This window comes from Octodon degus, unplaced genomic scaffold (assembly GCF_000260255.1).
Source record: "Octodon degus isolate 3935 unplaced genomic scaffold, OctDeg1.0 scaffold00206, whole genome shotgun sequence".
Lineage (NCBI taxonomy): Eukaryota > Metazoa > Chordata > Mammalia > Rodentia > Octodontidae > Octodon > Octodon degus.
In genome coordinates this window covers 889421-900463 of record NW_004524782.1, presented here as the reverse complement: position 1 = coordinate 900463, position 11043 = coordinate 889421, and the positions used below count along the sequence as shown (strand labels likewise).

At 54.6% G+C, this 11043-nt stretch overlaps 1 protein-coding gene across 1 annotated transcript in view; it reads left to right on the top strand.

Moving 5' to 3' along the window:
• Positions 1 to 8101, top strand: part of Klk12 (kallikrein related peptidase 12) — a 19706-nt gene extending 11605 nt beyond the window's left edge. The window contains exons 3-7 of the mRNA XM_023704896.1: positions 4264 to 4318; positions 4703 to 4862; positions 5542 to 5798; positions 6775 to 6908; positions 7874 to 8101. Coding sequence (XP_023560664.1) covers positions 4264 to 4318; positions 4703 to 4862; positions 5542 to 5798; positions 6775 to 6908; positions 7874 to 8029 — 762 coding nt within the window. The 3' untranslated portion in view covers positions 8030 to 8101. The remainder of the gene's footprint in view (positions 1 to 4263; positions 4319 to 4702; positions 4863 to 5541; positions 5799 to 6774; positions 6909 to 7873) is intronic.
• The last annotated feature ends 2942 nt before the right edge of the window (positions 8102 to 11043 follow it).

The following is an 11043-nucleotide window of genomic DNA, read 5'->3' as shown; positions in this document are numbered from 1 at the left end:
AAAAAAAAAAAAAAAAAAAAAAAGAGAGTAAAAAAACTGGATATGTGGGGGGAGGGAAGCCCCAGGGGTCCAGGGAGATGGCTCAGTGGAATAAGCGCTTCCCTGGCACCCTGGCAAGTGCAAGGGCCTGAGTTCAATCCCTGGTTCTGCCAGAGAGAGAGAGAGAGAGAGAGAGAGTCATAAAACAGGTCCACAGTGTAGCCTAACTGAAAATTCAAACTTTTCTAGAAGACTTTATAGAACAAACCAGTCGTGGTGAGCCTACCTGTGAATGCAGAACACTGGGAGGCTGAGACAGGATGACGAGATTGGGCTAAGCTCAAGCCAAGTAGTGATTTGTCTCAAATTAAAAAATGGCTGAGGCTGCCACTCCGGGTAAAGGCCCTAGGTTCAGTCTCTGATACCACACACAAAAAGTTCAAGGTGGAGCCTGGTACAGGGGTGCCCATCTGTGACCTCAGCACTCTGGAAAACCGAGGTAGGAGGATCACAAATTCAAACCTTGCCTGGCCAACTAAGTCTCTGTCTCAAAAGAAATTTTAAAAGGCTCAGGATGTAACTCAGGGCGAAAGGCCTTGGGTTCAATCCCTAGACACACACACACACACACACACACACACACACACACACTTTCAAGACTATCTACTGACTATTTCCGAATTAACTTTATGTCCAATCTTGAGTAATAACAACCTTAAGCAACAGTGAGGCTCAAGTTCTGCTTCTACTGGGATTTCCTACTAAATCCAGATGAAATGTTCCCCACACTCTTCAGAGAATGAACGAACACACAGCAGTAGGCAAAAATCAGAACCAGGACCACTGTTCTACCTAAATCCCCCGCAGTGCCCATATCCCCAGCTTCCCCTGGTGATGTGGGCACACCACCCCATTGACATGAAAGCACATGAAAACTGCACCACATCTTTGCACTTGCTCTGGCGCTGGTGCCACTGACTTCCCAACCACCCCTGGAAGACCTGATATATGGTTCAATATGAATAAAAACAGCCTTGGAGGGCCAAAGCCTACTCGACTCCTTCTCAGGAGACGGGTGACCTCCCTGCTGCTTCTCCATTTATCATCCCGGTCTGGTACACCCCTAATCCCCAGGGGCACAGATAGTGCCACGTGGTGGGTTAGGGTAGCCCCGGCACACAGCTGCTGGTGTGTTTCATGCTGTGCTGGTTGTGGCCACCACAGCTGCAGCCAGCCTTCTTTAAAGGGCATCATGTGCCCGATGTCACTGCACTGGGCAGCTCCAGCCCACCATCACAGGAAATCTGCAGGTATAGGGGTGGAACAGCATAATTCCCTTTCCTTACCCATTTCAGTGTGAGCAGCCAGCACCTCCTACAATGCCTCCTATGGTGAGAGAAAAGTATAATAAATGCACAGAATACAGTATTATGTGACCCACATGGCTTCTGAGATGAAATCCTTGCTGGGCACGGGGCACATGCCTGTGAGTCCAGCTACACAGGAGGTGGAGGCAGGAGGACTGCAGGTTCAAGGGCAGCCTGGGAAACCTACTGAGCCTTGCCTCCAAAGAAGAAAGTAAAATGGTCTGGGGATGTAGCTTAGTGCTCCTTGGGAAAGGGCCAGCGCTTTAGGGAACAGGAGCTCTAGTGCCTGTGAGCTGCCTCAGGAAAGAGGCAGGAAGGAGAGAGGCAGCAGGGAACATCAGACCATGAGGGTCGGGAGAGATAGCTCAGTAGCATAAGCGCTTGCCTGGCAAGTGCAAGGGCCTGAGTTCAATCCCTGGTTCTGAAAAAATAAAAATCAGAGGACTTCTGGTTCAGGACTTCTCACCTTTACGTTCAGAGTGTGGGCACATGTGGCCCAAGGCTTCATCAGCCGGGCCCCTAGGAGTGATCTACCTGCTTGTGAAGGTTTGTCTAAGCACACTCTGAGGTGTGTGTGCAGGGACAAAATCAACTCACAATGCTTCCAGCAGCCATATCCCTAAGGTGAAGCGACACACGGCTGTTCTCAGTGGGCCTCAGCTCCAGGCTCTGGAGCACCGCGCCCTGAGCCTGACACGGCACTGCACTGTCAGTCTTCACCAGCAGCACATGTGAGATCCGGCTGCCCATGCAGCGCTGCGGTAGGCATACCGATGACCTACACCCGGTCTGAGGAGATGCAGCCACTGCACCCATTAGGGTACACATATGCCCACCGTAAGCTTGCCCCAAGGGGATGGCCGGCTGGAGAAGGTGGCACACGTCCGGAATCTCAGCCTTCTGGGAGGCTGAGGCAGGAGGACCTCATGTTTGAGCCCAGCCTTGGCAACTCAGTGAGTCAGTCGTCTCAAAATAAAAAAACTAAACTAAAAGGGCTGAGGATGTAGCTCAGCGTGAAAGCGCTGAGTTCAATCCAAGAGCCTTGGCACACACAGTATGAGGCCCTTGCCTCAGTTTTTTTTTTCATAATTTTATTGATAAACAGATAGCAATGAGACAGTTTCAAATCAAATCGCTAGGACAGTTTCAATAACTAACACACTGCATACATTCTTCTTAGTGGTTAATTGCTGTACAAGATGCGGACTTGAGATCCTATTTACAAACACCATTAGAACAAATCATTCTATCCATTAAGAGAATGTAACTATATATCTATCCTAACCACTTTGAATACACAGATACAAAATGGACATTCAACTGTATCCCCTTTTTGTTGTTAAGTTCCGTTATTTGAATATTATAGGTGTGTACACTCAGCAAAATATTCTAAAAGAGTCCAGTAGCCCTTCATAGCATTGGGTCTTCTGTTTAACTGGCAATGTCAGAAATTATTGACCTGAGTTCCCCACAGCTCGTTTTTTTTAAGACTTTTTTTTTTTTCCTCCAGAACTGGGGATTGAACTCAGGCCCTTGCATTTGCCAGGCAGGTGCTTATTCTGCTGAACCATCTCCTTAGCCCTTAAAGGCAGAAGGATTTTTTTTTTTTTTTTGCTCCGAATGCCTTCAGGGCAGGTTTGGCTGGCTTGAGTTGTGGGGATCGAACCACAGCCACCTGAGCCTGACAGCTTTGTGGAAGTAGCCACTTAAAGAACTGATCTAGGGCCAGGCCCCCCTCAGTTGAATTCTTGAAAATTATTTAGTAAAATGCCAAAGCAGATGGGGACACAGACAGACTGAAGGCACAACCAGAAAGTGAAAGATGAAAACTGGCCGGGGGTGATGTCCCCGTCCTAGTTGCCCCATTTTACCAGGTCTGAATTCCTTTCTCCCATCTGCCTTCCTGAGTCCTCTTCCGTCTCTCTCCCACCTTTTCGCTCCTGGTTTTCCTCTTGCCAGCATTGCCACTTCTATTTCCCTATGTCCCTTGTTTCCCTCTGTGGGTTGTATTTAGGCAATGGAAGAGCTTGTGCAAAGAAAAGCGTCCATGGCATTAGGTGGATCCTCTTTAGACTGGTGTGTACATGAGTGCATGCATGTAGGTGGCCTTCCAGGATGAGCAGAGTTAGCTGTGCATGTAAAAACTCAGCATCAGGCTCCCAGGAAACCCCACCGGGGAACTCTCCCTGCCCCTTCCTCTGCACCAAGTCACAGTCTCTCCCTTCCTCTTCCTGGGGCTTCCTGTTCTCTGTGCAGGTGCACCTCGCCTAACTCCTGCAGCTCTGCTTCCTCCTGCTCCTCCCTGTTCCCAGCTGGCTGGCCAGGGTGGTCCCACCCTCTCTGCTCACCCTTGCTGGAGTGGAGATTAGGACCCAGCTCCACAGTCACCCTGAGTCACCATCCCAGGGATGCAAGCTGGCCACAAAGGAGGGAACTGGGAGTGTGGCTGTGACTTCCCACCCTGGCTCATCCTCCCTGCTCCTTTAGCTGTGAAGCTCAAAGAGCTCCTGTGGGACCAGAGCAAACCCCACCCCCATGCTTGTCCCCTTCTCTCAACCCGGAAATTAGATGGGCTGACACAACAAGAGCTAAAAGCCTTGCCAGCCTAGGGGCTGGGGCAGGCAGACAGGAGGAAAGGGGACAGGTGGGGCGTTATGTCAGGTGGCAGAGGTGCCAGGTGGACAGTGGGAGGGCTGGCTGGCACAGTGGCTGGTAGGTAGGTGGACAGAGTGAATGCTGAAGCAGACAGGCTGAGCCCACGACACACAGAGGACTTGGCAGGCAGACGCAAGGTGAGTAGGGGCAGACGTTGGCATGCGGGGGACAGACAGAAGAGGATGAGTCCTTGGGAGAGAGGAACACGGGGCAGAGGTGGGGCTGGGGGGCTGATCTCTGAGATTTCCTGCCTCTCCCTCAGATCCAAGAGGTGGCCGCCATGAGGCTTGGTGTCTTTTCATTCCTGTGTGCTCTTGGTGAGTTTTGTGGACAGTGGCAGGCAAGGACCAGGGCTGGGTCCCTGGCACCACCCACTGGAGGCCTCCACCTTCCCAGCTCTGAGCTCAGCCCGGTCCTAGGGATGGGAGAGGGGTCTCTCTGCCTGCCTCATCCCCAGGGGCTGTGTGCTGCTGAACTGCCTGTCTGTACCCTGGCTCACCGTACTTCTGCCCCCATCAGTGTCTCTGCACTCTCTCCCTAGGGATCTCTTCTCCCTTTCTCTTTCGGCCACTCTGGTGTTCTCTCTTTCTCTGGTGCTTGCTCTGGCTCCCACTCACCCCATCTCCATATCCCTCCTCCTCTCTCCACCCCACAATCTCTCCTGCTGTCTGACCTCATCTCTGGCCTGCATCCCATGCCAGGTCTCAGCTGGGCAGACAAAGAGAAGGTCTTTGGTGGCATTGAGTGCGACCCTAACTCACAGCCCTGGCAGGTGGGGCTGTTCGAGGGCACTAGCCTGCGCTGTGGGGGGGTCCTCATTGATCGTCGGTGGGTGCTCACTGCAGCCCACTGCAGCAGCAGGTAAGAGCAGGGCGGGGGCAAAGCAGGTGGTGGGCAAGCATCAGGGTGAGGGTGCGGAGGTATGGGAAGCCAGGCCTGCAACAAGGCAGTCTGAGGTTAGCCCAGGACTCGAACTTCCTCAAGTGTGGGCTTGGGTGGGAGGAGGATCTGGGAGTTCCCTGAGAGCGAGCTGCCTATGCATCGCATTTCCTTGTGCGCCCTTCCTTTCCCATGTGGCGTCTGTCACCAGCCCCAACCATTCCCTGGCCCAGTCTGGACACAGTCAGGAACCATAGCTGCCATTCTCTTGGCCACTTTCTAGGTCTGACACTCTAGGATTGTTTATGCAAAGAGAGAGCTGACATAAAGGGGCAGGGAGGCAAGGAGACGGGAGCCACAGCAGGACCGGGAGACCATTTCCTCCTTGCTGCTCGGTCAGCAGCACCAACTGCACTTGCTCTGTGCCAGGCAAGTCCCAACCACCTGGGCCTCACTGTCTATGAGCCTTAAAAAGAGGCCTGTCATGGAGAGTGCCGATCAAACAGAAAGGGCAAGGGACAAAGACCCAGCACCGGAAGAGAGCCCCACAGAGAGGGCGTGGTCGAGAGGGGGTGGACACCAAGGCACAGGGCCGCAGAGAAGCTGCAGCAGAGGGACCCAGGACGGCCCCTGCCACCCGCTCAGCCGCTGCCCCCAGCAGGTACTGGGTGCGGCTGGGGGAGCACAGCCTCAGCAGGCTGGACTGGACGGAGCAGATCCGGCGCAGCGGCCTCTCCGTGACCCACCCCGGCTACCAGGGAGCTCTGCAGAACCACGAGCATGACCTGCGGCTCCTGAGGCTGCGAACGCCTGCCCGCCTGACCCGCAGTGTCCAGCCGCTGCCCCTGCCCAGCACCTGCGCAGTCGCTGGCACCAACTGCCACATGTCAGGCTGGGGCACCACCAACCGACCATGGGGTAAGGGATCAGGGTGCAGGGAGAGGCAGGGGCTGAAGGAGAAGTGTCCAGCCGTGAGGGCTAGAGGATAGATGGCAACAGGGTGCAGGGTGGGAACCACAGGACTGTGGCTTGGGGAGAGTCCACAGTGGGCAAGGAGTGTAAGGGTGTGTGTTCTGAGTCAAAGTAGAGGTTGAGGGAAAAATAAAACAAAGTACAGGTCAGGGTGAAGTCAGGGCCGTCAGACTGGAGCAAAAGTCACATATAAATAGGACCTAGGGGCCAGCCAGATAGCTCAGTGGACTAAAGCACCTGCTTAGGCAGGCACAGGGACGGGGGTTCAATTCCCAGAGTGCAGTGCCAGCCCCACCCCCGGGGTGCTCTGAGAGGCGATTAAGACAGGGCATGGTGGCACAAGCCTATAATCCCAGCACTTGGGAGGCTGAAAACAGGAGGATCATTATGAGTCTGATCTGTGTAATGAGACCTTATAGACCCCGTAGTAAATACATAAAGATAAATAAATAAATAAATAAATAAATAAATAAGATCTAGGTCACAGGTTCAGGTGCTAGAGGTCACCTGAGCTTGGGTCGTGGAATGCAGATTGTATAAACTGGTTAGAATCTGAAGTAAAAGCTGGGATTTGATCACACATCTGAGATAGGAGGTCAGACAGTCTGGGGTGTAGGGCCCAGAGGTCTGGGTTCATGGAGTCTGGGGGTCGAATAAATGATGAACAGAAAACACTTTGGAGTTGGGACACAGGAAATGACGGTTTAGGATCCAGAGTAGGTCAAGGGAACTGGGCCAATGATCAGGGGCCAAGGGTCCCTATGAAACTGAAGGGTACACCTGAGAGTCAGGGGTTTTAGGATCATAGTGTAGGATGCTGAGGGCCAAGGACAGACTTAGATGGGGTTTCCTTGGGAAGAAGGGTGCGGCCTCAAGGCAGGGAGCTCTGACCGAGCCTGCAGCACCCATCTTCTGTCCCCAGATCCATTCCCAGACCGACTCCAGTGCCTCAACCTCTCCATTGTCTCCACCGACGCCTGTCAAGCTGTATTCCCTGGGAGAATCACAGACAACATGGTGTGTGCGGGTGGTGTTGCCGGGAAGGATGCCTGCCAGGTGAGTGTGTCTGAGGCCCTGTCACCCAGATAGGAAGTGAGGGATGGAAGGGAAGGAGGAGGCCAGAAGCAGGAAGGGGGCTGAGGGAAGATGAGCAGGGACAGGGGACGGGGACGGGGATGGGAACGGGGATGTGGGGGGGGGAGGAGAGAAATGGGGCAAAAAAGGGAGGCTCAGAGTAAGGGTTGGGGGAGAGACGGATGGGTGAAAGGACCCAGGACAGAAGGGTGGAGACAGAAAAGGGACAGAGGAGGAAAGGAGGGTAAGCAAGCCCAAAGAACAGAAGGGAAGAGACAGGGATGAAGGACAGTGGATGGAGGAGGATAAAGAGCTGCCCAGACCTGGAGCTCAGGCAGGAGCCCCCCTGCTTCTGGGGCACTAAGTCTTTTGCATACCATCCCAGGTGAAGAGTGAGAGATTTGGGGACAGGAACAGGAAAAGCCGGTAGACTGTTGGGTCCCTCAAAGAAGAAGCTGGTCTCTTCTACCGGCTAGGGCCATAACTACTGTCCTTAAGAGAACCCTATGTCCGTATGGAATCCCGCCCTCCTCCCCTGGGATTGGTCACTGGTGATGTGTGCTCTTCCTCTGTTGGCCAGATCCCCAGACACTGTCCTCAAGGGAACCCTTGTGGAGTCTGGCCCTCCAATCCTGGGACTGGTCAAAGTTGATCGCGCTCTCTGCTTGCACTGGTCAGAGCTTCAGCCCTTGCCTGACAGAAGCTGCTTCCCTTTGCAGAAGAAGGAGTGCTGCCCTCCTTCGCCGGGATTGGTCCCTAGGGATGTAGGTTCTCTTCTATTGGCTGGCCACTGCCATTGGCTCTTGAGAAGGAAGCTTGTGCTGCAATCATTACTTCCAAGATCAGACTTGCAGCCATTGTCCTTGAGGCCTAGGTTTGACAAAGAGGGGGCAGGAACGGGACTTTTCCCTTGTTTATGCAATTCTCCTTTTCCTTTGGTCTTCCAGGGAGACTCTGGGGGCCCACTGGTGTGTGGGGGAGTCCTTCAAGGTCTGGTGTCCTGGGGGTCTGTGGAACCTTGTGGACAAAAAGGGATCCCGGGGGTCTACACCTTTGTGTGCAAATACGTGGACTGGATCCAGATGATCATGAGGAGCTACTGAACCACTTTGGCCATCTCTGCTCTGTATCTTAGCACCAACACCTCCTCCCTCCACATGCCCACTCTCGTTGGTCTGGGGAGCCTCTTGGAAATCTCCTTCCAGCCCTCTGAGCCTCACGACTGGAGTGGGAAGTCTGTGTGGAATAAAGGTGCCATATCTGAAGGAGTGGCCACATCTGTCTGCTTGATGTCCCCATGCTGTGTGAGACCAGAGGGAGGGTCCCAGCTCCCAAGCCTAGAAGTATGAAAACAAACCTCACATAGGGCCAGAATTTCCCTCTAGGGGTCCTCCAGGAATGGAGAAGGAAAAATTACTACAACAAGAAAAGCAAGGCCCACTTTTCTCCGCTGAGCATGACAGAAACAGCACCTGGGCACATAAGCTCCTCAGTGACCTGAAAAGAACCACAAGGGGAAGAAAGAAAAACATGAGCTCCAAAATAGTACATGAAAACTGCAAAATTGGAATGCAAAACCATTTAATGAGAAGTCTATAAAACAAGATTTTTCCTTTTTTGTGGAACTGGGGATTGAACTCAGGCCCTTGCGCTTGCCAGGCAAGTGCTTATTCCACTGAGCCATCTCCCCGGCCCATAACAAGAAGATTTCTGCACTGTTCGGTTGTAGATCAACTCTGTTGCATGGAGCACACACACCATGTTTCATGGGGCATGTCAGTGTGTTCTCATCCATCTGCGGTGACCCGGGGTGGGATGTGGTCTTAAAAAACAAGAGAATCCAGCCTAAGTCTTTCTTTGTTTTGGTGGTACTGGGGATTGAACCCCTGGCCTTTGTACTGAGCTACATTATCAGCCTTCTTTGTGTGCGCATGTGCGTGCGTGCGTGCGTGAGTGCGTGTGTGTCACAGGGTCTTGCTAAGTCACAAAGCTGTCCAGGCTGGGTTCAAACTTATGATCCTCTTGCATCAGCCTCCCAGATTGCTGGAATTACAGGTGTCCATCACCATGCCCAGCTTTAGTCAGGTTATTAGAGGATCCTGCCCACCACTGGGTTCTGTCTCCAACATCTCTTCCGGAAGTGGGGAGAAAACACCCTCCTCTGAAGGAGTGAGGGGTAACCCCCAAGGCACAGGAACGCTGCTGAGCACCGCTGCACTGGCTCCTTCCTGGAATCCTCATACCACCTCCCACCCCACCCAAGGCAGGGCTGTCACCCCCATGGAGCAGGTGAAGAAACTGAGCCTCAAAGGGGTGGAGTCCCTCAGCCCACGTCACAGAGGTAGGAAGAGGCAGAACCAGGGTTGGAGGCCAGGGTTGGCTGCTGTCAGGACCTGGGCCTACCCCGCCTTGTTGCACATCTGGTTAGGGGAGAGAGGAGAAGACGATCAGGAGAGAGATCTGGCTGAAAACAAAGCAGCTGGGAGCAGTGGGGATCTGCAGCCAGTTTTCGCAGATGAGGAAACCCAGGAGGCCCACAAGCTGGAAGCCATCCGGCTCAGGTTACACAGCATCCAGTAAGTGCCGGCTGGCGGGGGTCCCTGCTAGCCAGCATTGGAGGCCTGGGCAGTGGGGAGAGGGGTGCAGAGGGAAGGTCAGCAGACAAGTGAGACCCCAGAGGAGGCCTGGAACGGAGCCCTGCACAGGGCTTCTTGTGGGCCTTGGCTCCCACAGGCCCCAACCTGCCTCCCCGCCCTGCTGTTCTGCCCCTTCACCTGGCAGTGGCTCCACCTCCGTGATGCCCCAGTTTCCCCCCAGTCTCTGGGAAAGAGAAAGGAGGGATCTAGAGGAGCCCAGGCATCTGGGGGGCATTGAGCTGTGAGGAAGGACGGGCAAGAACACACACACACACACATACACACACACACACTCACACACACAGAAGCAGAGGACCACAGAGAACGACACAGAGAGATCCAGGGAAGGTGGATGCACCCAAGAGGGACATGGAGGCTCAGCGAGAACTGGGCTCAGAGAGGTGACACAGGCAGGCCGGTAGCACCCCAGGAGGGCCCCAACACCCCGCCCCCAGGGCGATAAGGCAGGGCTTGGAGGCCAGTCATCCTGGGCCCGCCCGGGGCCACCCCCTGCCTGCCCATCTGCCCGGTGCCTGGCGCTCCGACTCAGCCTGCCGCAGCTGCCACCGCCGGCCGGGCCCAGAGCCCCAGCCCCAGCCCCAGAGCCTGTGAGTGAGTTGGGGAGGGAAGGGAAGGCCCCTTGCAGAGTCTGCCAGCCCCAATAATGCTTTCGCTGCCTCCTTCAGTCCAGCCTGCTCAGTTTGGGTGTGGAGCTGTCTCTCTTTATATGTGTGTGTGTGTGTCTCCCTCTGTCTCTATCTCTGTTCCTCTCTGTCTTGTCTGTGTCTCTGTCTCTCTTGGCCTCTGTCATTTCTAATCCTGTGGCCCCCAACCTGGATGACCCCTGACCCCAGCTTCAGTTGCTAAGAACAGCCCTTCCTTGGCCTTCACACCCACCCCCGCTGGCCAGGGCAGCTGAGGGCACTGGCCCTCCCCTTGGCCAGCCCCGCCCAGCCCCATCCGGTTACCTTCACAAAACACAGGGGTTCAGCAGGGGAGGAGAGGGCAGGACATCTCCTGCAGAGTCCCCTCCTTCACCAGTGGGAGGCAGACCTCACAGGCTCCAATGCTGTCAGGAGAACAAAAATGGGAGGGTTACCCAGTGGGGCCTGGTTCCCCCGTCCTCCCAAACCCAAGCGGCAGGAGTGGGAAAGAAGGAAAACATTCTCCACAACGCCTAGGACGCCCCACAGACGCTGCCAGGTTTGGCCCCAGCTGAGCCCCTTGGCTTACCGGAGTCTCAGCCAGGGCCAAGCCCCCTCCAAGACCACACTGGAGGCTGAACACTCAAGAGTTGGGGGCACAGTGTGCTGAGAGGAGCAGGAGAGTCCCCAAAGCTTATTCCTCCTGGAAGGGGGCAGGCTGGGTTGGGAGAAGTGGGTAGCCTGGGTTAGTAAGAGAGAGTGCAAGCTCACAAGGCAGCCCTGGATCTCCCCTTAAAGTCATTAGGCCCCTGTCTCCCTCCTTGTTCCCAGAGGCCT